The following is a 26,328-nucleotide window of genomic DNA, read 5'->3' on the forward strand; positions in this document are numbered from 1 at the left end:
CTATTTGCCCTTTTGATCTTAAATGGTTGGCTATTCAAACTCAGCAGTAAATTCAGCTCGATATGAGGCGTAAAGGCCATGATCTTGGGGGGTGTTCCATCAGCTTCTGTACAACCAGGAAGCCTGGTCCCTTATGATTTTGGATTACGTTCCATGGTTTCTCCCACTCTCTCCAGGACTTTATAATCCTTTCTGAGCAGTTGAGAGCATGCAGGGCACCATCTAGTTCTTCTGGTCTCGGGGTTGTGGAGACACGTTTGCATGGACTCACAGTTTCCCTGTGTCTTTCCATTTTCAACACTATTCTTTTCGAATGAGTCTTCTTAGTACGCAGATTCCTGGGTCCTACCCCTAACCCACAGAGGGGCACAAGGGGTTAAATTCTGGATTGCTAACCAGCATGTGTGATCACTCTCGCAGGGACCCGATGGGACAGTTCTACTCTGCCCTGTAAGATCACTATGAGTTGGATTCACAGTGGCAGTAGATTTATAGTCTCAGAAACCCAGGGACAATTCTACCCTGTTCTTAGGGTCACTATACATCAGCATCAACTCAACGCCAGTGAGTAAGGTCTGTTTTGAATTGTACCTAGAGTGGGTATGTATTTGTAAAAGATATTTCTTGAGCTATAAACAAATGCGTTTCCTCTGAATTTTGCCTACAACCAAATAAGCATATGTCAACTCCCACTAGACTGTAAACACGCTGAGGACAGGGATGTTCTTTTATCTTTTGCTTCAATGTAGTCTTGTATCTCCTAAAATCTCCCATATACTGACCATTCATAGGAATATTGAATGAACAACCTTAATTTTACCTGCATACAACTGATGGACAAATTATCTCCACAGTCCCTAAATCTAAGCTTAAATACAGAATATTCTGAGGGGACTTTGTCTTAATTAAAGGAGGGAAAAGGAGTTGGGAAGGGGGCACCCGGATTTGAACCAGGGACCTCTTGATCTGCAGTCAAATGCTCTACCCCTGAGCTATACCCCCAGGCCCTACCAGGGATCTCTTCCTTGTCCACTTATGGTGACTCAGTACAATCAGGTTCCACCCACACTAGAACTCTGGAGAGTTTGTGTTCTAAAGCCCCACCTTCTTGTATATCCATCCACGGCTTTGACTTTTCCTGGCCACTAATAAACTGGGTGGGGGCAATTTCAAAGGGACATCTTGGAGAATGACAGCCTGGAAACTAGCTGGCGGGGAAACTGCCAGAGCAGAGAGATTCCATTCCACAGCCCAGCTTTGTACTAGCATGGGATCACTGGCTCAGAATCCTTAGACTAAAAAGCGCCTTCAGATGTCACCTTGTTCACCCCTTGCCTTCTGATGAACGTAGGGTGGAAGGAAAAGAAATCTATTAGTTTGGATGGGATGATCTTCTCGGGAAACCAGGAAATCCTCCTCAGGACAGCCATGGTGAAGGCCTGCAGCTAGTTGCACTGTGTGCTCTATTCCTGATGGAAAGGATAGCCAGTTTCTGGCCTGGCAGCTCTGCTGAGTCCTGGGAAGGGGCGGCTGAGGGTGAAGTAACACTGCTTCGTATCCGAGAGCAGGGGAGAAGGAGGCTCCCCTTTCCTCCCTGGGAAGTGGTGTCAGAGGCAGGCCGACCAAGCCCTGTCCTCTTTCCCCTCAAGGAGCTTAGCCTCCCACCTCCACCTCTGGAGAAAAATCCCAGCACACTGAAGGCACAAGTCAGATTTTTTTTAATATATAAAATAACATTGGGATTCCACGTAAACACATATTCACGTTGAGGGCTGGGAAGAGAAGACGTTTTTAGAAGAGAGGGAACCGAGTCACCTCTCCAAAGACCGACGTGCGCTGGCGGAGGGCTGGAGTGTTCCGGCGGTAGCCAAAGGGACCATTGAACCCCTTCATCGGTTTCCGCTCAGTGTTGTAGAAGTCGTGGCCGGTCACCTGCTGGAAGGAGTGCCCTGGGGAACAGACAGAGGCCCTGCTTGTCCGACAAAGGGCACTACAGGATGCTGGTACAGACCCACTTTGGTCCCTGTGCCAACAGCTAAACCCCTTAGTCCTCAAGTGTCCTGGGCCTCGGTGTGGTTCTCAACCTTCCTCATCCCGCGACCTTTCATACAGTTCCTCATGTGGTGGTGACCCCCCAACCAGAAAATTATTTTCGTCGCTACTTCATCACTGTCATTTCGTTACTGTGATGAATCGGGCGACCCCTGTGAAAGGGTTGTTCGACCCTCCCCCCAAAGGGGTCACGACCCACAGGTTGAGAACCACTGCCTTAAGGGCTGGTGCGGTCCAGGAGACAAAAGACTTCCTAGAAACCAAAGCCACTACCAAGAATGTTCTTTTGCGATAGACGAGTGACTGGTACGTGCTGGGGCAGAAGGGGTTGGGAAGTTCTGGGCTTCCTGAACTTGTCTTGTTCCCAGGAGAACTGAGAAAACCTCACCCCGCCTCTGACCCATCTGGACCAAACAGACACGATTGGTTTAGCCAAATGGTGCAAAGGAGTGTGTGACTAGCTTGGTGGCAGCAGGGTGGCGGCGGCAGGGTGGAATGAGAGCTCATCCCATTAGAAGAACACCTCTCAAATCTCCCTTCCTCCTGCGGCTAACTCAGGTCTGGAAAGGGAGCCGAACCCAGCTTGCTCCTGGAGCAATGAATGGACGGGGCAGAGGAGTTAGAAATCGGATTTGGAATCTTCTTAGTACATCATCTTAACTCCCTGAACTTCAGTTTCGCCAAGCTGTCCCAGGGGGAGACGTGAGGGTGGTGGAAAGCACCAGACACAGTCGGGGTTCAGTCGCTGGACGGGGAGAACTCTGTGGCACCGTGCATTCACAGAGGAGGAGGGACACTGGGGTGCAAGGCCCTAGGCAGCCTTCTCTGTGAGCCACCGAGCCCATGCGGATTGTCCCATGTAGGACCACGTGAGGTTGGGAAGCGAGGCGTCACTTGCCTGCCCCTGCCCAGTTTCTCCGGTTGAGGTATCTCTGTCCTGGTCCAAAGATGTGGTAGTAGTCCACGATCCAGCCGTCCCTTCCTGTCCCGCCGCGATCCTGAAGGGGAGAGAACACATGGATAGATACTGAGAGGGGACAGCACTAACTCCCCTGAGGCTTGCTGGGGTGGGGAAGGGAGAGAGGTCCGAGCCTGGGAAAACAGAGTGATTCGGGTTAAATACACTCACGGACCTGAAATCCTAGCAATGTTCTGAGAAGCCACCTTGCTTGGCAGCTAAAAGCTCAGTCTCTGCGGCCAGACCCGGTGGGCACCAATCCCAGTACCAGCTGCGCCCGACAAGCCGGGTGAAGGAATTGTCATTGGCCTGGTCCGATCACACAGCGTTTCTAGGCCCCCGTTTCTTCATTCATAAAATGAGAGTTAGCAGGAGTCTTAAATGAGGTAGGTCAGCGAGGGGGCCTTATTTAAACGGAAGCAATACTTGCCGCAAATGGTGCTTGTGTCGATTCAAGAATGCTCATGCAATCAGACATAACAATTCTCAAATGTGTGTACTCCGGAGTAAATGAACACTTTTCAATGTTTAAGTTCTTTTCTCTCCGCCCCTCCCCGCCCCCAGCTCCTTTCTAGCGTCATCAAAGTTACCTGCAGAGACAGCAGGTACAGACAAGTAGGGAACACACAGATTGTGTGCCCACACACATGTACTGCACACACACAAACTCCCGGAACGAGGACATACTCCAGGGTCTGTGCCGGCCCGGCCTTCCTGAGCCCCCCCTGGGCTCCACCCCACGCCTGGAGAATCAGGCCTGGAGCTTGTTGGGTGCCGTCCAGTTGAGGGTGACTCCTAGCACCCGTGTGACCGAGTGGAACTGCCGCAGAGGGTTTTCTTCTCAAGGCAGACCACCACGTCTTTCTCCCTTGGCGCCAACAGCTGGGTGGGCCTAGAGCACCTGTCTTTCGACTAGCAGCCAGTTACCTAACCATGTGTACGGCCATGCTCTATATGAGTATGTGCCGGTATGCGTGCACAAATGTTGGAGGCACGTGCCTTTGGAAAACACTGCAACTATCCACAGTTGGTCTGGGAATCTTTCCACGGTGGGAGACCTCAGCTAGGGAGTGGTCCAACAACGCCCCCGGAAAAGGCCCGGGGTGGTGGGGTGGGCTGGGTGGGGGTAGGGTAAGGCAGCTTGAAGCTCGCAGACAAGGGAGAAGGCCGAGAGCATGCTTGCAACTATCCCGTCACCGGGCGGCTGGCGGGTCAGGTCCGGTCTCTGCATCTTGTGCATGGACATCACAAGGATTTTTCCAGGCTGCCCAGAAAGGGGAGCCAGTGACGTCACAAGGGCCGTGAGCCTGATTGGTTTGGGAGAGGTGGGTTTTGAGCACAGCTTCCTCCGTCAATTCCAACTCTTGGCGAGTTCAGAGAACTGCGCGCATGAATTTCCTTACAGGCGCAGAGAGCGGCTGGAGTGTTTGAACCCCTGCCCTTGCGGGCCGCAGCCCAATGGGCACAGCTGCAGAAACCCAGATAGGATCCTCCGATTTAGGATAGAAGGTGGTTCTGTCTCGCTCAACACCGTTACCTCCATCCCGGAAAACCGGAGGGGGTGAAAATGGGGAGCCTCCCTGTTGTTGAGGGTGCTGGCAATGCCCGGATTGGGACTGCGTTCCTGGAAGTCGGCCCCACCACCGGGGCCAATCTCTGTGGGCAGAGCAGGGCTCTGGGCCGCTACTGTACCTGTTCAGTATTCCGCAAAATGGGCGGAACCACGTAGCTCTGGAAGTAGCGGCGGGCGTGGTAGTCCTGCTGCGCGTTGTACGGAGGGATCGCCGACCAGAGCTTGGGTCTCGTGCGCTCGTAGGAGCGGGCCACGGAGCTCACGGCCACCCCATCCAAGATGAAGCCCTTTTCCAACCGCAGGGCACATTCCCACTGGTTCGCCATGCCGCCCACCGGACCCAGGAAGGCCTTCTGGTGGCAGGGAAAGCCCTGCCTGAGGGGCGCTGTCCTTTGAACCCGCGCGCATTGCGCATTGTTACGTGGTGCCACTGTTAGAAAGCCACGACACAAATGGCACCAGGCCCACCCTTTCTGGACTGACCAATGGGAAACCCTCAGGCGCCTAGTAACATGGTTCACGGAAAGGGCTGGTAGTGCCACAGCTGACCTTGCAGATCGCAGCACATGGTGTAACCAGGTCGCCAGCGCTGCCCAACCTAACCTAGCAAGGGCTCTTGAAAAACTTGCCGAGGCCCCTCAAACTAAACCTAGCCCTGACAGCAGCAATCCTGCAGGGCAGTAGCACAGCCTTACGGTAACCAAGGGCACCTGTAAGGAAGCAGATGGCAATCCTTCCCTCTGGAGAAACTGGCATCCCCTTTCAAAGAAGTGCTGAACCACTGTGCCACCAGAGCCCTGAAAGCCCATGCGTCCAAGTGCTTAGGCAGCTACCGCTCACATGCCCGTCTGTGGCTGAGCCATACCACCATCTGATTCAGTCCACCCGCAGGTGCCCTCACACCATGGTCAGAGCTTATGCTCTCTTGAGCACCCCCACCCACAGCAGTCCTGGGATCCCACAAGCAGAGTCTGTCAGTGTGGACTTGCTCTCAAGGACCAATGGTATTACTTCTAGGTTTCGAGGGATCAACTATAATCTCATTCTATTAAAACCAAGAGTGCAGTGCTAACAATTAGACAATTTCCCATGAGCAAATTCACACAATTATCACATATTATTTAGGCTAAGAATTCGCTCACATTACCAATCTTCCCAAATGAAGTAACTGCTAGCGCCCACAAACACACAAACAAGAAAAGGCAAAAGCAATGGGTGTGAATAATTTTTAATAGGGTTGTTGGAGGTTTTCACAAACATGACAAAATCACGCAATGCTGCCGGCATTGGACGCAATCCGGGGCCACAAGTCCGCACACTCCTTTGCAACGGGTCCTGTGATGGCCGAACCTGCAAGAAAGGGGGATGGGCCCAATTTAAGCAGAGGTCCTTACTGACACCACCCACCAATCTCAGGGAAGCCGGGACCTGGGGCAGGGGGGCTGCCTTACCTTTCATCTCGCCTTTATTGTTCACGATGACCCCCGCATTATCTTCAAAATAAAGGAACACACCATCTTTTCTCCGGTAGGATTTCCTTTGCCGTATCACCACCGCAGGATGGACTAGAGGGGAGGGAAGCAGACATTACCACCACAAAAGCAGCCCTCTCCCCAGACAGAATCAAAGAACCTCATTAGCTTTTCACGTCTAAGAGCTCTTGAAAAACTGCAAACATCATCAAATCACCAAAATGGTTCCCTAGAACTGTGCTTTCTTCTGGGAGCACACCTTGCAGCCTGTCAGCACTTTCTCTGCTTCCTGGCTGTCATCACCAGTAGAGGTGGGCCCCTCACACTCAAGAACTAGCTGTTCACCCTTCTCACTGTTCCCAGCGCCCTGATGGCAGACTGAGGTGCCAGGCAAAATGTCAATGGTGGAACCCACCAGCCACCCCAATGGAGAAATGAATGTCCGCCTGCTTCTGTCAAGACTGAGTCTTACAGTTCCCATGCAACAAGATATAGAATAGACCGTCTGAACCCTTTTGTGTACTTCAAATTCTTAACAGGATAGGCTCACAAGTGGGAGGGCTGAGAGCTGGGTACTACCTGTATAGGATTTTTAGGGACAGGGGCTTGTCTGCTTTGAGGCAAAAACACTAGACAGGAAGCACCAACAGTTGAGAATTCTAAAAACCTAACAGTCAAATACAGATACCAGAGCTTAACATTACTAACCGTACACTTCAGTGGCATGTACCACAGAGCAGCATTAGGAACAACCCCCCAAATCTTTTCATCACCCACTCTGTACTCTTAACCCCAAACAGACCCTGTAACTTGCCTCTGCATGTGTGTTTCTGTAGACATTTCATTTTCCTTTGCGGGTTTTCCAGGGACAGCCATGTAGTCACACGTTAACCGGACTTCACTCCTTATGGCAATATTTACCGAGGCCCTCCCCGGCTGGGAGTCTCATCTATTTAGAAGCCCTTTCACCCCCACCCTGCAATCTGAGCCCAGCAGTGGAGAAATGACGGCCACGCACGAGGGCCTTTGGGTTTCTAGTCCTGCCTGGTTCCACACTTACTGCCTGTACTACGCCACACAAGCACAATGTGCCACCACTGATTGAGACCAACAGCACAGCCTGCAGCCATCTCACCCAGAAAGCGGTGATCATTTGCTTTGCCCTTCCCTGACAGCTCCCCAGGCCACTGACCAGACCCAGCAAGTGTTCTAAGAGGAAAGCTTGTCCCATTCACACCACCCCACTCCACCTGCTGACTCTTCCAATGCTACCAAGGCCTTGGCCCCCAAAATCCTCAAGAGGACACATGGGGAAGGAACAATGACTTCTGGCGGGGGCAGCATGCAGGTTTACAGAGTAAAGGGAACACAGCTGACCAACAGAATCTGTCCTGTAGGCCACAAGTGGCTAAGTTAATACAGAGCCCCCAAAAGCTCTACAAGCCCAACACGACACCACTATGTTCCTGCCCTAATTCCTCCACCAGGTAAGAGATGGCCAAGCACCACATCCTTCAAATGTGCTTTAGAACAAATCCGGTCAAGCTTTCAAAGCCATGGGAAATGTCTTATCACCCTACTCACCTTTGTGCTCCCGGCTGACATCCAGGTCAGCTTACACTCGAGTACATGCAGCATTTTAGCAACCTATCATGTGGATGAGGGGTGGCTTCTAAGAGGGGCTTCAGTTCCAGGTTTATAGTCTATCTCAGCACAGTGTGGACAGATCCCGAGTTTACTCGTGATTTCTACAGTCTTCAGATGCCATCTGTCTGGACATATTTTAACTGGTTCATTTATTTAGGTGTTTACATCAGTAGTGAATGTACCAAACTAGATTGTTTCCATGTTTTTTATTTAGCATTTTAGTTTAAGTCAAATAGTTACTATTTGTTTGAGTTGCTTTGCAAGGAGTTGTATAGCAACAGTACATTGTATAACAAAAGAACCTATCAACAAACGAACACTGGGGAACAAAGAATGTATTTTTTGTTTGATATACTGTATTTTTATTGTTTTTTTAAAGTAACATGGATTATGTTGATTATTTTACAAGTTTATAATTTCGTGAAGATTATAGTTCATAGAGTAGCATACATCGCAAAATAGTTTCATAACGTGAGATGTTTTATATCCCGAAACTGAAAAGTTTTAACTATTAAAAGGTGATGAAATGTAAACCCATTTATGGTTTAAGGCAAAAAAAACCCAAAACCCTAACAGCCGAAAAAATACACGGGCATTTGGGTAAGTTGGCCAAAAAAAAAAAAAAAATCTAGTCTTTAATGTGCTAGGATGATTTCCTTGGTGGTTCCTTGGTCTAGTATGTCTGACCTATCCAGGGCTTTTCATGGTGTCCTTAGAATGATCTGTAGTGACAGCCAGGCACCAATGCAGATCCCAGACCATGGTCATGCTCCCTGAGGGTTCACATCAACTGAGCACCCCCACACACACTCTCCTTCCAAGCTGTACTTCCAGAAAAGGGAGCTCGTCTTGGCCACCTACCCACTGCCTCAAAGCTGTGGACACACCACGTTTAGGCCTGCGTATCAGTCAAACACAACAGACAGAGCTCCTCCTGGGTGCTGGGCAGTACTTGCCGCCAGGAGTGGACAATAAAGACGTGCTCTGTGGAACTTTGTGGGCCAATGGGAAAATCCCAATCACACACAGCAGATTCAGTCTTGCTACTCACCTTTCTTTCTGAGCTCGGGTTTGCCTTTCTTGACGGTGGCCATCACCATGTCACCCACTCCGGCAGCGGGCAGCCTGTTCAGCCGGCCCTTGATCCCCTTCACGGAGATGATATATAGATTTTTGGCTCCTGTACAAGAACGAAAACAAGACATGATTCACTCTGGCTTTCATCCCCAAGGTGGGTACTTTTGTCACATCACCGATTGAAGCTGAACAACACGACATGTTGCCGCTTCACCCATAAGTGGTGTTTTTTAATCTGCCCTTTTTGACGGCTCAGTGGGTCACTGGCAAAAGGCCCACTGAGTGCTTTTAAAAGGGGGAGTGCCCGACGGCGTGCCCAAGGACTCACCCGTGTTGTCAGCACAGTTGATCACCGCTCCGACCGGAAGACCCAGGGAAATCCGGAACTTTGCACCGGAGGACCCACCACGTCCTGCGCGGGGAAGGAGACCAGAGGTGGTGGTGGACAAGCCGTGGCTCAGACTCCCCCGCACCACGAATTCACCGCTCCGAGCAAGCGGACCACAGGTGAGCTCTCCAGCGCCCACCCGCCCCGGGTCCCACTTACTAACGCGGGTCCATCAAGAACTGGGGGCCCGGACGAGGAGTCCTGGCTCCAGCCTCTGCACCACACAGCTCCCTCCTCTAAGGGAGGGACCCCCACGGACGCCCGCTCTGAACTAAAACCGTCCAACTTCAGCCCCGCGACCTCAGCGCTCCGCGCGTGGCGAGCCCGGCGCGCTGCCGGGAATCAGGGCGGGATCCTGCGAGGCTGACGCGCCACAACGCCATCGTCCTCCCCGGGCCACTCTCGGGGGCCTCCCCGGCGCTCCCGCGGGCCCCGCCTCGCTCGCCCCAGCCCCGAGGAGAGCGAAGGGCCCCAGCTGCCCAGCACCGCCGTCCCCGGCCTAGCCGGCCGCCACCCTGCGGCAGATGGCGGGGGATTCTCCAGAGCGCAAGCCTCACCTCGCTTCGACATCGCGAACGCCGGAAAGAGACAGAAAGGAAGTCGGCGCAAAGGACGTTGGGATATGAACGTGGTGGCCCCGCCCACTCGTGGGTCACGTGGTCCCGGTGTGCTGACCCCGCCTCTCTCCCCGGGGCGCGGGGTGATCACGTCATGAGGACCCGACCCCGGCGTGTGATGGTTTTCAGACCTGCTCGCCGTTTAAACTTGACTGGGACCTTCTGGAGGTGCAGCTTGGGACTAATTGGGACAAGGAAGTTGCTTTGTTGGTAAACTCTTCTACGTGATTAATATACGCCAGGCACGTCTCAGACCGATTAAACGATTTGTGCCGTAGGCGCCCCTACGATCGGACAGAGGGAAGAGAGCGCTAAGCCAGCGGTTCTCAACCTGTGGGCCGCGACCCCTCGGGATGGAACGACCTTTTCGCAGGGGTCGCCTAAGACCATCGGAAAACACATATTTCCGCTGGTCTTACCGAGACACTGCACCTCTGTCTGTCTCCAGGCGGGTCCGCCCACATGCAGATAGACCCACACAAATGGATTAAAAATGTAAATACGAGAGGAAAACTAAAATTCTTACAAGAAAACAAAAGGGTAAATCTTCATGACCTTGTTGGCATTGGTCGGACAACAAAAGCACAAACTAAAAAGGTTTTTTTCATCAAAAAGATTTTTAATCACAGGATATTAATGGAAAAAAAGACAACCTACAGAATGAAAATAATAATTTATCAAGGGGTCACGAGGGTGGGAGGATGGGGGAAGCAGAAAAAAGAGCTGATCGAAAGGGCTCAAGTAGAAAGAAAATGTTTTGAAAATGATGACAACATATGTACAAGTGTGCTTGTTACAATTGATGTATGGATTTTAAGAGCCCCAAATAAAATGATTTACAAAAATAATAATATAATAGAAAATAAATTCTAACTGCATTCTTTCCAAAAAAGGGAAAATATATGCAAATCATCAATGTATGAGTCTAGTCGCCAGAATATATCATGTACTTTTAGAATTTAGCAACTAAAAGTAATTCAATTAAAAAGCAAGTAAGAGAAGATACACAAATAGCCAACAAGCACATGAAAAAGATGCCCAATAACAAGACAATATATTTTGAGAGGGATATGGAAAGCAAACTATCATACACTGATGAGAACAGGAAGTGGTTTATCCACTGTGAAAGGAATTTGGCAGTTCCCTAAAAACAGTGAAACACTTTAAAGGGGCTATTTGTAGCAGCTTTGATTTCTTAACTGCTGCTTCTATGGGTGTTGGTTGTGGATCCAAGTACAATTAAATCCTTGACTACTAAGTAGATATTTAATATTTAGCGAATAAAGAGATTGCAACACTAAAGCTACTATACAAAAAAACAAAAAGAAAGTTCAACATAAAATTGTCCTGTCCTCTCTCGCGTCCTCGCTTCCGAGATGACAAAGAAAAGGCGTAACAACGGCCGGGCCAAGAAGGGCCGCGGCCATGTGCAGCCCATCCGCTGCACGAACTGCGCCCGCTGCGTGCCCAAAGACAAGGCCATTAAGAAGTTCGTCATAAGAAACATAGTGGAGGCCGCGGCCGTCAGAGACATCTCCGAAGCGAGTGTCTTCGACGCATACGTGCTTCCCAAGCTGTACGTGAAGCTGCATTACTGTGTGAGTTGTGCCATCCACAGCAAGGTGGTCCGGAACCGGTCACGCGAAGCCCGGAAGGACCGAACCCCGCCACCTCGATTTAGACCTGCAGGTGCTGCCCCACGACCTCCTCCAAAGCCTATGTAAAGATTAGAAGCTGAAGAAAAACCTGAAAGGAAATAAAGTGGAAATTGTTCATGGCAAAAAAAAAAAAAAAATTGTCCTGTCCATGCTTGATGCCTTCAAGTAGATTGTTTACTCTTAATGATCCCATGGAACAAAACTCAGTAGAAATGCCCCAGAGGGCTTTCTAGACCAGGATGTGCTTCTGAGGACTCAATCACTGGGTGTGTTCAAACTGCCCACCTTTCTGTTCTATTGTTGCCCCTCCAGAGCTTCTGAATATTCCCTCCCCAACAATACCCCCTGCTGTCCCTGGATGCCAACTCCCAGCAAACCTAAAGGACAGACTGGGGCAAACTCAGAGGGCTCCCAAAGCTGTAAATCTTTAAGGAAGCAAATGGTCACATTTTCCTCCTGCTGACCTTTTGATAAACCAAGGAGGGTTTAACCCCTACACCACCAGGACTCTTTACATTTGCCAAATGACCCAGCGATTGACTGAGAATGCCCAGTGAAATCATTGAAAACAGATAAATATATGTACGCTCATGTCCATAGCAGCAGAATCCACAATAGTCAATTAGTGGAAATGGCCCCAATGCCTACGACGGATGAACAAAGAAACAAGTTGTGGTGGAGGACAGTGATGGAGTATGATGGAGCAGGAAGAGGAATGCAACACTGCTACATGAACCTGGTACATGGGACACAGTGGATGAAGCTAGGAGCAAAAAAGGTACATCGTTAGTATCCACAGAGGGTAAATCCTCCCGGCAGAGTCCTGGTTGTGCAGGACTGGAAGAAGGGGAGAACCAACATTGTGAATATGAAATGTCACTGAATTTGACGCGTTAAAATGGTTAATTTTATGTTAATCTCATCCAAATAAATCTTTTTTAAAAAATTGACTAGGTCCTGCTCTGCTCTAGTTTTTTTGTTTTTATCATACTTATATATTGAAAATTGCCTTACTAGAATATGATATTTTTACAGTTTTATTGGCACATAATCCACCTTTCATATAATTCCATATTTCAATCATTTAAAGAAGATTGTACAATAATTACCACAATCAATTTTTGAGCATTTTCTTTCTTTTTTTTTTTCTTTTTTACATTTTATTAGGGGCTCATACAACTCTTATCACAATCCATATATATACATACATCAATTGTATAAAACACATCCGTACATTCTTTGCCCTAATCATTTTCAAAGCATTTGCTCTCCACTTAAGCCCTTTGCATCAGGTCCTCTTTTTTCTTTCTTTCTTTTTTTTCCCATGGTTAAATTGCTTTTAAAATGAATTGTGTAATCACAATCAGTTTTAGTGCTTCCTCCCCATTCCCACGTACATGGCTTGCTCCCCAAATCCCCTCGCCCTCCCTGTCTCCCACATCCCCTATAAACCCTTGAATCAGTTATTATCTCTATGTATCTACTTCTGTGCTTCATAAACTAGAAAGCCTAGCAAACAATTAAAAAACAGAAACAAAATACAGTGGCAAGGATAAAATAATAATAATGTGAAGTTAAAAATACAAATAATCATAAAAAAAAGAATGGAAAAAAAAAAGAATGTTGAAAAAAATACAAATAATGAGTCAGAAAGGAAAGACCACCATCAATATTTACAGTAAGAATCCAGGGAAGAAATTTTTGTCATGGAACAAGGAAAAAATACTTGCACCTAGAACAAATTCAGGTTGGGTCCAGCGGGAGGTCAGCAGACCAAGAATCAAGTTGGCAAGTTTGATACAGTATCATCAGGGTTACAATGATTTCTATCTGATAGTAAAGCTGTTTGAGACCCTTGCCTGTGCCTATAGGGGATCTGCCAGAAGCTTAATCTGACTAGATACTCTGTAGATGGGTTTGGGGTTCCCACTGTCCTCCATAACCATCTACAAATTGGGTGTTCACAATGTAAGCCCTGATATTTTTCCCTTCTCATATTTTAGTTTTGTTGTTGTCATCTTTGAATCACACAAGCTGGTGTGCTTCTTCCATGTGGACTTAGGTAACTCCTCTCTTAGATGGCTGCTTGTTTGATTGAATACAAGCCTTTAAGACCCCAGACACTATTCAGATTGATAGCTGGGCACCATCTGTTTTCTTCACCACACCTTGCTGTAGCGCCCTTATCTTCAGTGATCATTTCAGGAAGGTGAGTATGGAGCAGGGCCATGTGATCAGAACTCACTGTTCCTGAATTAGGCCTAGGCTAGGGCTAAGTGGGAGCTCAGAATCCATCTGCATGTCCATGGGATATGTGTGACTCAGATTACTTTGGCTGTAGTATTATGACAAAATCAAAACCTCATAAGACCAAGGACACCCAACAACAGTAACAAACTATGCAGCCACCAAAACAAAAACACACAAACTAAAGGCAGGAAAATGAAAACCCAGAGAAACAAAAAGGTAAAACATTTTCTATCAACCCTCGGGCATAAGGCGATTACACTGATAACATCATCAATTTTTCCAATGACACAGTGCTCCGGACACTGTTGATAGGAGGAGTCTGTGGGAGTAGGGAGTTTGGTTGTTGTTACTGTTTTTTAAATTCCAGATACTTTTCATGTTCCTGTCTCCCAATACAGGAGAAAGAGGACACTCTCTACTCCTGCAGCCATTACACCCTCAGAAGCCCACGGGCAGTTTCCCCGGTCCTATAGGGTCGCTATTAGTCCACATTGAATCGATAGCAGTGAGTGAGTGAGAGCCCATCGATAGGCCTCACACGTGCCTGGAACAGTTTACCCTGCCGACTCTCATCACCCATCTCATGTCCACCCATCTTTCACCTCTCATCTCAGGGAAATCTGTCGTGATCCCCGTACTGGATCTTGTTCCCCATTACGAGTTCTCTGAGGACTCTCTATTTTCCCTTCACATCATTTATTATAATTCTTAAATAGACAAGTGTCTTTGGGGGATTTTAGATGTAACGGCTTTACCACTATTTTGTAAGTCCCCAAGAGGCATCTGTGTCATTTTCGTTCATCAGTCCATTCGTAGTCCTTAGTAGGAAACATGCTGATGCTGAGTGATTACTGAATAAACGGAGAGGCGTATCTCAATATATCAACATCCTACTAATAAGCTCTCACTTTTATTTGTTGTAAAGTTATTTCATCTGGGTCGGGTATTAAAAATGTTCCAGTACTTATCTCCAACCAGATATCTCTCCTTAGCTGTAAACTCATATTTCCAATTGTGAATTGGAAATCCCCACCTCACAGGCATTGCAGATGCAACCTGCCCCAAACAGAACCATTTCCCCTTTAAGATTTGTTCTTTTGCCTGTGTTTTTGTTTTCGCTTCTGGGGGGTTGATGTCACTCCCAGTGTCTCAATCCAGAAACCGGAGACACGATTGATTGTCTTCTCCCTCTCTCCCTCAGGGCTTGTGACTCTGTGAACATTTCTGTCCATGACCTACCCTTGGTCCACCCCCTCACATTATTGCAATGTCATCAGGAAGGTCTGGCCTCTATCTCCCGGGGTAATACCGTGCCGACCCTCCAGTGCTTTTTTATTTAGCTCAGCAATTGTGGCTCTTCAGGAAATGACCTGTTTCCTTCCCAGCCTCATCTCTTTCCACCCTGCCTCTCATGCTTCCTACTCCAAACTGTGTAAGATTTCTGAACACCCACATCCTTGTTGTTTGTCATTACGGTCCAGTAGGCGCAATTGTACAGCGATAATAAGCAAGGATTATAGTAAAGATATAGAGAGCATGAGAGATAGAAGGGAAATATAGAAATAGATGGAGTCAGACACGATTTATAGCAGCATGCTCCCCTCAGCCCCGCTGGGTGGTCCGCGTGGAGAGAGAGCCCCCCTTTAATGCTAGCCCAGGCTTTTTATATTCTCTGGGGACATGCAAGCCCCTAATTACAGGTGAGGACATACATCACAGGAAGGGGTTGTGCTACAGGTAATACAGTAATGAGAGCAGGTGGTCTAGGGACATACATGCAACAGTAAGAGGAGGGATTGGGGGTACACATGTGACAAGATGGGCAGATCCTAGATTTAGGATGGCAACTTAACTTTGGATGTCACTGAGTCAGTTTGGCCTGTTCCCTGACTCATCTGATAGAGATTATCATTGGTAGGGTGTGAACGCTTGGTCGTAGGCCTCAGGGAGAAATAGTTTGTTGTCCCCCAGAGCAGGGAGCGAGGTCTACCCTGTAGTCTGGTGACTAACTGCCCTCCGAGAGGATGTCTGTAAGCGTATGACCTCCCTCCACAGTTGTTATGACTGCTCTCTCTTGCTTTATCGCCAACAAGTTCTGCAACACTTTGGTGAAATGTCGCCTGTTCCCTCTGACATCTCACCAGTCCAGCATCCTCTCCCCCAGCTTCTGCTTGACTTCATGCTGCACTTACCTTGAGAACTTTTCAGCCTCCTGCCTTATGGAGGGTCCCAAAGAATTGTGGTTTGTATGAGTTATACCTATTGACATGTACCAAATTAGAAAATAAAAATGAGGAAGGTTTAAATGTTCATTAATTCAAGACAATGATAAACCCTCTTACCTGCTAATATAAATAAGTTTTGAATTAAAAAAAGGATATCATTCCAGACAAAAATAAGCTAGTGAGAGCAGCCGCGTTGCTGTGCATGTTAAAGACATTGCTTTAACACCTAGCCTGATGACAAAGAGCTAGATTTTCATATCTGCTTCTACATTTATTGTTCTTTCTAGTTAATCATTTTCTTGGGAGCTCTTACAGAGACCATGACATTCTGTAGTCCAATCGCATCAGCTTGAAAACGTTTTCTTTCTTCTTGAACTCCTGGATGTCAGTTCCCCTTTATCCCCTCCCTCTCCCCAATCTCCCTCCGGGACCCATATTTTCCCCACTACAATCGTGTTGTGTTTTTTAAAAATATTTCCCAGCCCCCCTCCCCCCGCCCCTCCCCGCACCTCTACAATCATGTTTTTATCTGCTTCTACAGTTAGAGTCGGTGAGGAATCTGTTAAGGTACCTCCCTTGTGGAGAACTCTTCATGAATGAATGAAGCCGGCAAATAGTGTCTTGAGTATTCTTAGGGAAATAGTTCCTTTTTCCTCAAAGACTTCCTGAAAAGAATCTCAAGATACCTGGGGGTCCCTGATCACCTGGGAGAACCACTGATGTAGAGGATGACTCAAATGTTACGGATAACACTTGTTTATATGTTTACCCGATGTTACAGCCTATGAAGCACATGAGGATTCAAAACATTTAATACCACCGATTTTCCGCACACACAACAGAATGTTTGGTGCGGAACGCTTCCTCTGTTATATGCCGTCCCGTGAGAGGGAAGTTTGAGTTTGGTTCTGCGTACCGGTGATGCGTCCTCTGGTTCAGAATCTCCAGGTGAGTCTGGCCAGGCTGCATCTTTCACTGTGTTCCTGTGAGAGCGGTTAACCACTCCAGCGAGGACCCCGCCAGGGCTTCCTTGACTTCTTATCAGTTAGGCTGGACCGACCGCACTAACAGCAACCTAACCCCAACTGCCTCCTATATCCAATTCCCCATCATGGCGATCTTGTAAAAGACAGAATACAATTATCCCCACAGAATATCCAGTCTGTCTTTCAAAGTGAAGGCTCCACTAAGGGATCAGGTACCAGGCATCAAAGAACAAAAAAAACATATCATTCACCTCCCCAATACGATCGCTGAAGACAAAGCGGGTGCATAAGCAAATTGGTGAAGAAAGCTGATGGTGCCCGGCTATCAAAAGCTATAGCGTCTGGGGTCTTAAAGGCTTGAAGGTAAACAAGGAGTCATCTAGCTCAGAAGCAACAAAGCCCACAGGGAAAAAGCACACCAACCTGAGTGACCACGAGGTGTCGAAGGGATGAGGTATCAGGCAGCAAAGAACAAAAAATCAAATCATTGTAAATGAGGGGGAGTGCAGATTGGGGACCCAAAGCCCATCTGTAGGCAACTGGACATCCCCTTATGGAAGTGTCATGGGGAGAAGACGAACCAGTCAGGGTGCAGTGTAGTAAGGATGAAACATACAACTTTCCTCTAGTTCCTAAATGCTTCCTCCCCCCGACTATCATGATCCCAATTCTACCTTACACATCCGGCTAGACCAGAGGATGTACACTGGTACAGATAGGAACTGGAAACACAGGGAATCCATGACAGATGATCCCTTCTTCAGGACCAGTGTTGAGAGTTACGATATCAGGAGGGTGGAAGGAGGGTGGGGTGTAAAGGGGGAACCAATTGCAAGGATCTACATGTGACCTCCTCCCTGGGGGATGGACAACAGAAAAGTGGGTGAAGGGAGACAGTGTAAGATAGGACAAAATAATAATAATTTATAAATTATCAAAGGCTCATGAGGTAGCGGGGAGCAGGGAGGGAGGGGAAAAATGAGTAGCTGATAGCAAGGGCTCAAGCAGGAAGCAAATGTTTTGAGAATGATGAGGGCAACAAGCGGCCTTGTGCTTGACACAATGGATGGATGTATGGATTGTGATAAGAGTTGTATGAGCCCCCAATAAAATTATTTAAAAAAAAGTTAAGGCTCCTGGGGCCATGCGGATTTGAAGGGGGCGAGAGCACATGGACTTGAACAAACAGGGGGCCTCTTAATGTGTAGTCAAATTCTCTATCCCCAAGCTACACCCCCTCTGGTGGAAGAGGGCATTGCAACTCAATTGCAATAGCTACTGAGCACATTGTCTTCTGGTGATTGATGGGTAATCATTTGGTACCTCTGAGGAACTGCCTTAGGTTTCCCTGAGTCAGAGAAAAAGAATGGATGACGTTGAAGAACTAAGAGGAAATTACAGAGACTGTCACAACCTGTGTCCCTAAGCACTCTGGCCCCAAGTGATGGGAGAGGAGAGAGAAGTTGGTTCTGAGCCAGGCTTCCTTGATAGGATTTCTCTCATCCATCACTACAACGTTTTTTTAACCTCTGGCACCAGGCAATTCTTCAAGTCTTATTTCCATCTTGCCTGCCTTGGCTCAGCAGCATAGTGATTTATTTGCACATGAGGGAAAAGTGTCTCGTTCGTTTCTCTGAAGACTGTTCCTATCTCAGATTTGCCTCCATTGTCCCCATTCTCTCCCACATCTTCAGTTCTCCAGCAGCCTACTCTTTCCAAGGTCAACAGGTTTCCCCTAAGCGCAAAAAAATGATCTAATGAAAACAATAATAATTGATCACTTATCAAGGGGTCCACGAGAGTAGGACGGAAAAAAATAGGAGCTGATACCAAGAGCTCAAATAGAAAGAAAATGATGATTTTGCAGATGCGATTTGAATGAAGGATTCTGCGATGTAGGCCCAATACCATCACACATGTCTTTTTAAGGGGGAAATAGCGGGCTCAGTTGAAGAGAGGATGGAAGGGTGGATGCAGAGGTCGAAGGGAAAGGAGACACTATGTTGTTGATTGAAGATAGAGGAAGAGGACATGAGCCCACCAGGTGAGCACTAAGAACTGTAAAAGGCAAGGAAACAAATGATCTTCTAGGCCAGAGGTTCTCAACCTTCCGAAGGCCTCAACCCTTTCATACAGTTCCTCATGTGGTGGCGACCCCCCCAACCATAAAATTTTTTTGTTCCTACTTCATCACTGTCATTTTGTTACTGTTATGAGTCGGGCGAATGCGAAAGGGTCATTCGACCCCCAAAGGAGTTGTTACCCACAGGTTGAGAACCGTTGCTCTAGGGTCCTCCGAAGGAATGCAGGCCTGCCAACACCTTGATGGTAGCCCAGTGAAACATTCCAGAACACTGACCTTCAGAACCCAGAACCTTCAGATACTAAATGTGTGTTGTAGAAAACAAATACCCAGTACTCTAAAACATCACCATCTTCTCTCACGTGCACTAGGGCAATAGATTCCTAATCTTAAGAATGGTCTCTTAAGTCCACTGTTGACTTCCTGTGAATCGTTTTGTAGCAGTCTTTCTAGGTCATGATAAAAACAAAAAAAATCCTGCTCAAAACCAGCCAGTGGTTTTCTATACATTCAGGAGAAAATAGAATTTTTTTTTCTGAGATCAACAAGACCCTCCACAACCCTAGCTACTTCTCTTGATTCAATGGATTCTCCCCCTTGTCCATCTTTCTGTGGTCACCTGGCCTTTGCAGTAGTCATTGATTTCTCTTACCTAAATGCCCCACCTCTCCCAGATGGCTGTGTTAGTCCGGGTTGACCAGAGAAACAAATTCATAGACACTCATATGTGTTTAAGAAGGAGCTTTATATCAAAGAGCAATGTACATTGAGAAAACATCCCAGCCCAGTACAGATCAAGTCCATAAGTCCAATATTAGCCCATATGTCCAATACTAGTCCATAAATTCCTCTGTAGACTCATGCAGCACATGCAATGATGCTGAATGCAGGAAGATCACAGGCCAGTGGGTACAAGGTCTTGTGGATCCAGGGGCTGTGGAAGCACCTCAACACTGGCATGGTCTCCAAAGTGGCTCCGCCAGCTCCCTGCGTTTCTCAACAGCAGGAAAGGGAAGGCAGAGAGAGTGGGTCTGGCCTCCAGTGAGCTATTTATCTCCATCTCACCTCCAAATGAGGTCATCAAGCTGGGACCTGATTGACAGGCTAGACTGTACCCCATTCGCTCACGTGACAGGAGATTATGTAATTGATCTCCTTCATATCACAGATCAGCTCCACAATTACCTTCCTAGAAAGGTCCTCTATGCTGTCTCGCCTGAACTAGTCCTCCCATACCTTTCCGACTGCTCGTTCTGTGCTCATTTTCCTTAGCACTGTTGGTATTTTAGACTTTATTTGTGCATTTGTTTTCTAGACTGGTAACTCAGTGAGTCTAAGAACCACATGCCTTGCTACTGAATGTATCTTCTGCATCCAGAACCAAGTCTACACACAGCAAATGCTGCGATAAGAGAGGGATTCCTAGAGCCAATGAGCAGGGAACTCTCAGTGAACACCAGGAGGCCTTCTTAGCTGGAGTGTGTATTCGTTTTATAGACAGACCTGGAAAAGAGAACCTCCTATGTAGTTTTAAAAGAGGTTGTTCCTATCGAATCTGGGGTCCTATAGGCTGGAAGATAAACAAGCGGCCATCTAACTGAGAAACAACAAAGCCCACATGGAAGAAGCACACCAGCCTGTGAGAGGCATGGAAGGGATCAGGTATCAGGCATCAGAGACCAAAAAAAAAAAAAAAATCATAGCAGTGTGAATGAGGGGGAGTGCGGAGTGGGGACCCAGGGCCCATCTGTGGGAAATTGGACATCCCCTTGCAGAAGGGCTGCGGGGAGGAGACGAGCCAGTCAGGGTGCAGTGTAGCAATGATAAAATATACAATTTTCCTGTAGTTCTTGAATGCTCCCCAACCCCCCACTATCATGATCCCAACTCTACCTTACAAATCTGGTTGGACTGGAGGATGTACGCTGGCACAGATAGGAAATGGAAATACAGGGAATCCAGGACAGATGAACCCCTCATGACCAGTGGTGAGAGCGGTGATACCGGGAGGGTGGAGGGAAGGTGAGGGAGAAAGGGGGAACCGATTACAAGGATCTACATATAACTTCTTCCCTGGGGTGTTCCCCAGGGAAGGGTGAAGGGAGACGTCAGATGGTGTAAGGTATGACAAAATAATAATCATTTATAAATTATCAAGGGTTAATGGGGGAGAGGGGAGCAGAGAGGGAGGGGAAAATGAGGAGCTGATATCAAGGGCTCCAGTAGAAAGCAAATGTTTTGAGAACGATGATGGCAACATACGTACAAATGTGCTTGACACGATGGATGTATGGATTGTGATAAGAGTTGTATGAGCTTCCAATAAAATGATTTAAAAAAGAGATTGTTCCATTTGTTGCTGCTATTATAGGAGAGAGATAAATGAGATAAACAATTGAAAAATTTTTTTTTAAGAATTGAGCCTAGAAAAGTTAAAGTGGTAAATAAATTAATGTTTCTAACTATAGTGTCTTCAATTTGATGTCTAAAATGAGATCTTGTATTAGAAAGAAGTATATTAATTTATTAATTGATGGATATTATTTTAAATATAAAAGCAATTTCCAGTATAAAGGAACTTTGGAATTGATACAATGGAATTGTTGTAAAAAGAATCTATCAGGCTGCTCGCGGTAGAGGGGGTATAGCTCAGTGGTAGAGCATTTGACTGCAGATCAAGAGGTCCCCGGTTCAAATCCGGGTGCCCCCTCGACTGCTTTTATTTACTTATTTATTTGTTTTTCATCACAATAACTGCCGATTCTGGAAACCGTAGTTTCTTTGCAGCCCCGGGCAGTCTATTTCACTTGCCGACTTCCCTCCTCAAATGTTGCCGGGATCCGAGAACTAGGACCGGGACTCGCCAGCGAGCAGTCCTTGCGCTCTGCTTGAAGGTAAATTGCGAAGCTACTCCAAACCCGTTGGTTAGCACCGGCTTAATGTTTGTAATTTGCTTCGGGCTGAAAACGGCGTGTCGGGAGCAGGGCTTGGGGTGAAGCAGCGTTATCTTTCCTAGCTCATATTCTAACTGGGAAAACGAGAAAGAAAGGAATCCAGGTTTGCAAGGATTGTTTGCAGAGAGTTAACCCTTCCTGTCCTTTATTATTTTGGTTTGCAGGCTAAGATTTCGGCCTAAGGATTTGTAAGTCTGTAGGTTCGAGACCCGGCGTGGTGAAAGCGCTTGTGCCCACGGGCTTCCTGCTTCACCCTTTCATTTGGGCAGAGCGCGCTTTGTGCTCACTCGACACGTCCGGTTCTGCTACGCAGCTCACAGTAATGGAAACCACGTTTTACAAAAGGGAAAACATTGGAAAAGGCTCCTGACTATTCCCCCAGGGCACAGAGGCATGACAGAACCAGATTCCAGGTTTAAAATATCCCGCAGCTGCCCTCTGACCTAGGCAGCCTCTTCTCCTTTTTTGGGGCAAAGCCCCCTCGGAGGGTGCATTCCTACATTTTCCGGGGCCCAGTCAGGAATGGTGTCAGCGGGTCGTGCCTGGGCAGTGTCTGTTCCCACGGAGGCTGCGACGCTCGCTCACGTGGTTCTCAGCGTGGGAGCCCCAGACACCAGCAAGATGGGAATAACCTGTGAACTTGTTAGACGTGTGGATTAGAGGGGGGCGGGGGGGGGGCGAAGAACGCTCTGGGATGTTTACACTGGGGGGTGTGTGTGAATAAGCTCTGTGGGTGATTCCAACGACACCCTCAAATCTGAGAAGCTGCATCCGGTTGAGACACGTCGGTGGTTCAAGACGCGCTTGTGGGCACGCACTGGCCATTCGAACATTCTCGAAGGGCGGTCGCAGGAAGGTGCGGTCTCCCGTAACAGAATAAGGGAAGTCGGGGCTGGAGAGGGCCTGTCCGTGCAATTTTCCCTCTGAACCCACCTCCCACTGGGAAGAGAAAACCGACTGGGAGAAGTCATCCTGTCCCCTAGTGCAGGGGACACACCCGGGCCCGCGACCACGAAATCCCGACGGTCCCCAGCTCCGGATTTGGGCGCACAGCGCTCCCTCCTTCTGTGGAGCACACAGCGAAACCGAAAGCTTTCCATTAACGTTTGCAGATGAGGGAAGCTTTTTCTTTTCCGTCCTTTTTCTGTTGCCTTTTAACCTTGGATGTAATGTTAAAAATACCGAGTCGGAAAAAAATAGAAGTACAGTACGTACGAAGAGGAAAACCAAAAGTCCTAGAGAGGGGGCACCCGGATTTGAACCAGGGACCTCTTGATCTGCAGTCAAATGCTCTACCACTGAGCTATACCCCCTCGCCGCTGCAGGGCTTGGAAACGGCCCTTTTGAGTGCTCCGCGCGCACCGCTGCGCAAGTGAGCATAAGGTGTGAGGAGTACGAGAAGGGAATGGAGGAAAGGGAGCGAAGGGAGAAGCAAGCGCGTCCCAATCCAGAGGGCCCCAGGGAGAGGTTCTTGGCCGAGGTGCGGGGCGGGAAAACCCCCTCTAAGTAGTGAAGCGCAGAGTTGGGGCGCAAGGGACAGGTCCCGCCCTACAAATGTGGGCAAGGGTATCTGGGTGCAGAGGGAAGCAAGCTGAGGGGCGGGGCAGGGGGGTTCCCACTTGGCCGGCAGGTTCAAGTCAGGTACGGAGGGGTACGCGGAAAATCCCCGAAAAATGCCCCGCTGAGAACGGGCTCGGGCGTTCAGCTCGGGTGCGCGGGGCCACCCAGCCTTCCGCAGCTCCAGCGCCCAGATGTGGGGCGCGCCACGCTGCCCCCAGCGCGGCACGGGTCTCGGGTAAAGCCGGGTCCCCGCGCTGGCCGCCGGGCGCGTCCGCCAGGGCGCGCAAGGGCGCGGGGACCCTCTGGATGCACCTCGGCGCGCACCCCCGGCCCCGCAGCCCGCCCCGGAACCGCCCCCGCGCAGCCCCACGTCGCCCGGGGAGCGCGCCTCGTCGCGCCCGCCCTGCCCGCGCCCGCGGCGCGTCCCCGCCCGGTGCAGCCCCTCCTCCCGCCGTGTTTATTAGGGGAAGGCGGGCGGAGGCGGAGGCCAGTTCCCCAGCTCCGCCGCCGCCGCCGCCGCCGCCGCTGTCTGCAGTCGCAGCCGCGGCCGCCTCCCGCCAGCCCGCCCCGGGGACCGAGGACGCGCGCGAGCTCGGGCGCCCCCGCCCCGGCCCTTCCCGGAGCCATGAACCCCAACTGCGCCCGGTGCGGCAAGATCGTGTACCCCACGGAGAAGGTGAACTGTCTGGATAAGGTGAGCCTGCGACCGGAGCCCCAGGGCTCGGGCCGGGGGAGGAGGGAGGGGCCGGGCCGTTAGTGACCCCCGGAGGGGGAAAGGGAGGGCGGCGTCATGGGGGGCAGACCCCTGTCTGGAATCCACGAGATCGGCGGCGAGGCGACCGGTCTGCGCGTGGCGGGCAGCCACTCCTGGGGGGCCAGTGGGCTCCGTGCTCCGAGGCTGGGAGGGAGGAGGGGAGCGGGGAAGCCTGTCCGGTGGGGGTGTATTTAGGGGTGCAGTTCCGCCCCCTAAGGCCGGGAGAGAGTGGAGACGGCCGCTCCCTCTCCCCGCTGCGCCGAGCGCCAAGTAGGCGGAAGCGCGGGGCGCTGGGGGAGGGGGCGGGGGCGGGGGGCGGGGCAGAGGCTGGGGGCCCCCTGGAAGCGGTCCCTTCTGGGTGCGGGTGACCCGGCTCTTGGGCCTGGAGGCTGGGGGCGGAGTGTGGCACCGGGTGAAGAGGCTTTGGACGAGGACCCCCGTTTTGGATCACCGGCCGCCCCCTTGGTGATTGGCCCATCAGACGTCCTCCCTGCGCTTCCCAACCCCCAACTCCAAAGCCCCGCCGGTGCTGGGCCGCCCACCCTGAACGGGGAGGGGTCGGGTGCTGGAGTGGGGTGTGTGTGTGTGTATGTGTGTGTGGGGGGGCACTATTTCGCGGAGAGCTCCTGAAATTGTGCTCAGAGCCTGGAGACTGGCTTGTAGAACAAAGAGCTAACTTTTCACTGCAGGTTTCCCCACTGGAGGGTGGGGTTGGCCGAGTTCCGGGGAAGCCAAGGCAAAGGGAAGGTATATGGAAGAAAAAGAGGGTGGCTTAATGGAAATCCGTTGTCCCCTGGGGGCCCTTATTATTTCCCCCCACCTCCCCGCTGGACTCCTTCATCTGGTTGCTGTTATACTTTTTGGAGAGGGGAGAGTAGAACTGGGTGTTTCCAGCATATTTTGGGCGGGATCCTGTGCTATTGCAAGTCCCTGAGATCCTAAGGCATCATCTGCCCCCATTGGCACCCCTCCCTCAGACTAGAGGAATTTTATCTTCTCTCCATGTTGTGCCCTTTCGCCCATCTCCCAGAGCTGCCTCCATGTCTAGTCCCACTTTCTGCCAGAATTGGCAGGGGTGAGGGGCGCAGAGTCCTTGGGACCAAGTTCATGGCAGACCTGGAGCTGCTTTTGGTGGGGACAAGATAGGTCACTGGATGCTTCTGTGTCTCCTCTCCCATTTGGGGCTGGAGCTTCCTGACTCAGGGTGAGGTTCTGAAATACATGGGACCCTGCTTCTAGGCGAAAGGTGTAAAGAATCGCTGTGCTTTCCTGACCGCTCTCACTTGTCTGGGCAGGAGGAGAGGAGGGGGGACACACACAGGTAGAAAGGCACAAGGTAGGCCTTCCCAAGACCATTCCAGCCTCTGGAGGGTAGGACGAGCCTGGAGGGACTAGAAGGATTTTCTTTGCATGCCAGCATTTCCCCCGATTCTCTGGTGGCAGGGATTCTGGCCTCTGAAACTCTAGTTCCCTGGGTCTTCCTTCATCATGAACTGAACTGGTGGGGGTGTACTTAGGGGAGCAGTTCATCTGTCTACACAAGGCTTGTAGGATGGAGGCTGCTACCCCAGGAGGTGGAAGACTCGGTCCTAGTTCCAGGTTGGCTCCTGCCACCTTCGTGAGTGGCCCTGGGCCTCCCTTTTGGCCATCTGTCAGGGGTAGGCATTTCCTTGGAGGTGGGGAATTGCGCCTGGAAAGTGCCTACCAAAATGCTGGGGAGGTGGTGTGGTGTAGGCTGTGCCCAGAACCCTAACCTGGCTCTCTGGAGGGGGCCAGGGATCTCTCAAGGTGCCCTCCCCAGCTTCTCTCTTGTCCTCGCTGGCTGGAAGAGGACATTTCATGGAGGTGGTCTTCCTAGAGCTTTTCCTACAAGAGGTCGCCATGGGGAGACCTCGGCCCTGCACTGAGTTACAGGTCTGGAATATCCAGGCATCAGACTTAATCTCCCCAAGTCCCTCCAGGCAGTGAGGACAGGGTGGGGAACTTTCAGTGTGAGCCAACTCCCTGAGGCTTCTCATTTAGAAGAATGACTGGGACAGGAAAATCAAGGTAGGGTTACCTGTTCCCCTTATGA

At 49.7% G+C, this 26,328-nt stretch overlaps 4 protein-coding genes and 4 non-coding genes across 8 annotated transcripts in view; 3 read left to right on the forward strand and 5 right to left on the reverse strand.

The window, feature by feature from the left end:
• Positions 1 to 930: 930 nt before the first annotated feature.
• On the reverse strand, positions 931 to 1,002 carry TRNAC-GCA (transfer RNA cysteine (anticodon GCA)). Its single transcript has one exon. It is a non-coding gene; the product is annotated as a tRNA-Cys (tRNA).
• A 740-nt stretch (positions 1,003 to 1,742) lies between these two features.
• SPMAP1 (sperm microtubule associated protein 1) lies at positions 1,743 to 4,909 on the reverse strand. The gene is made up of 3 exons (XM_075559319.1): positions 4,703 to 4,909; positions 2,951 to 3,050; positions 1,743 to 1,949 (listed from the first exon to the last, which is right to left on the reverse strand). The coding sequence occupies exons 1-3, from the start codon at positions 4,907 to 4,909 to the stop codon at positions 1,792 to 1,794; spliced, it is 465 nt and encodes a 154-aa protein (XP_075415434.1). The 3' UTR covers positions 1,743 to 1,791.
• Positions 4,910 to 5,795: 886 nt separating this feature from the next.
• On the reverse strand, positions 5,796 to 9,805 carry RPL23 (ribosomal protein L23). The gene is made up of 5 exons (XM_075561744.1): positions 9,725 to 9,805; positions 9,108 to 9,191; positions 8,754 to 8,882; positions 6,035 to 6,148; positions 5,796 to 5,933 (listed from the first exon to the last, which is right to left on the reverse strand). The coding sequence occupies exons 1-5, from the start codon at positions 9,735 to 9,737 to the stop codon at positions 5,851 to 5,853; spliced, it is 423 nt and encodes a 140-aa protein (XP_075417859.1). The 5' UTR covers positions 9,738 to 9,805; the 3' UTR covers positions 5,796 to 5,850.
• On the reverse strand, positions 8,942 to 9,077 carry LOC142460571 (small nucleolar RNA SNORA21). Its single transcript, XR_012786751.1, has one exon. It is a non-coding gene; the product is annotated as a small nucleolar RNA SNORA21 (small nucleolar RNA).
• Positions 9,806 to 11,122: 1,317 nt separating the features above from the next.
• LOC142459810 (small ribosomal subunit protein eS26) lies at positions 11,123 to 11,545 on the forward strand. The gene has a single exon (XM_075561745.1). The coding sequence runs from the start codon at positions 11,161 to 11,163 to the stop codon at positions 11,506 to 11,508; it is 348 nt and encodes a 115-aa protein (XP_075417860.1). The 5' UTR covers positions 11,123 to 11,160; the 3' UTR covers positions 11,509 to 11,545.
• A 10,079-nt stretch (positions 11,546 to 21,624) lies between these two features.
• TRNAC-GCA (transfer RNA cysteine (anticodon GCA)) lies at positions 21,625 to 21,696 on the forward strand. Its single transcript has one exon. It is a non-coding gene; the product is annotated as a tRNA-Cys (tRNA).
• A 1,485-nt stretch (positions 21,697 to 23,181) lies between these two features.
• Positions 23,182 to 23,253, reverse strand: TRNAC-GCA (transfer RNA cysteine (anticodon GCA)). The gene has a single exon. It is a non-coding gene; the product is annotated as a tRNA-Cys (tRNA).
• A 710-nt stretch (positions 23,254 to 23,963) lies between these two features.
• LASP1 (LIM and SH3 protein 1) overlaps positions 23,964 to 26,328 on the forward strand; it is a 38,175-nt gene continuing 35,810 nt past the window's right edge. Inside the window, exon 1 of the mRNA XM_075561747.1 lies at positions 23,964 to 24,194. Within this exon, the coding sequence (XP_075417862.1) occupies positions 24,126 to 24,194 (69 nt within the window). The 5' untranslated portion in view covers positions 23,964 to 24,125. The remainder of the gene's footprint in view (positions 24,195 to 26,328) is intronic.

The sequence above is a fragment of the Tenrec ecaudatus genome, chromosome 10, assembly GCF_050624435.1.
Source record: "Tenrec ecaudatus isolate mTenEca1 chromosome 10, mTenEca1.hap1, whole genome shotgun sequence".
NCBI classification, from domain to species: Eukaryota; Metazoa; Chordata; class Mammalia; order Afrosoricida; family Tenrecidae; genus Tenrec; species Tenrec ecaudatus.

Coding starts and splice junctions, on each gene's coding strand:
- SPMAP1 (XM_075559319.1), bottom strand. CDS start 4,909: ATGGCGAACCAGTGGGAATGTGCCCTGCGGTTGGAAAAGGGCTTCATC. Junction 3,051..4,702: donor TTTTGCGGAATACTGAACAG/GTACAGTAGCGG, acceptor TCTCCCCTTCAG/GATCGCGGCGGGACAGGAAG. Junction 1,950..2,950: donor GAGAAACTGGGCAGGGGCAG/GCAAGTGACGCC, acceptor TCTGTTCCCCAG/GGCACTCCTTCCAGCAGGTG.
- RPL23 (XM_075561744.1), bottom strand. Junction 8,883..9,107: donor CAACTGTGCTGACAACACGG/GTGAGTCCTTGG, acceptor GTTCTTGTACAG/GAGCCAAAAATCTATATATC. Junction 5,934..6,034: donor CAATAAAGGCGAGATGAAAG/GTAAGGCAGCCC, acceptor CCTTTCTTGCAG/GTTCGGCCATCACAGGACCC.
- LOC142459810 (XM_075561745.1), top strand. CDS start 11,161: ATGACAAAGAAAAGGCGTAACAACGGCCGGGCCAAGAAGGGCCGCGGC.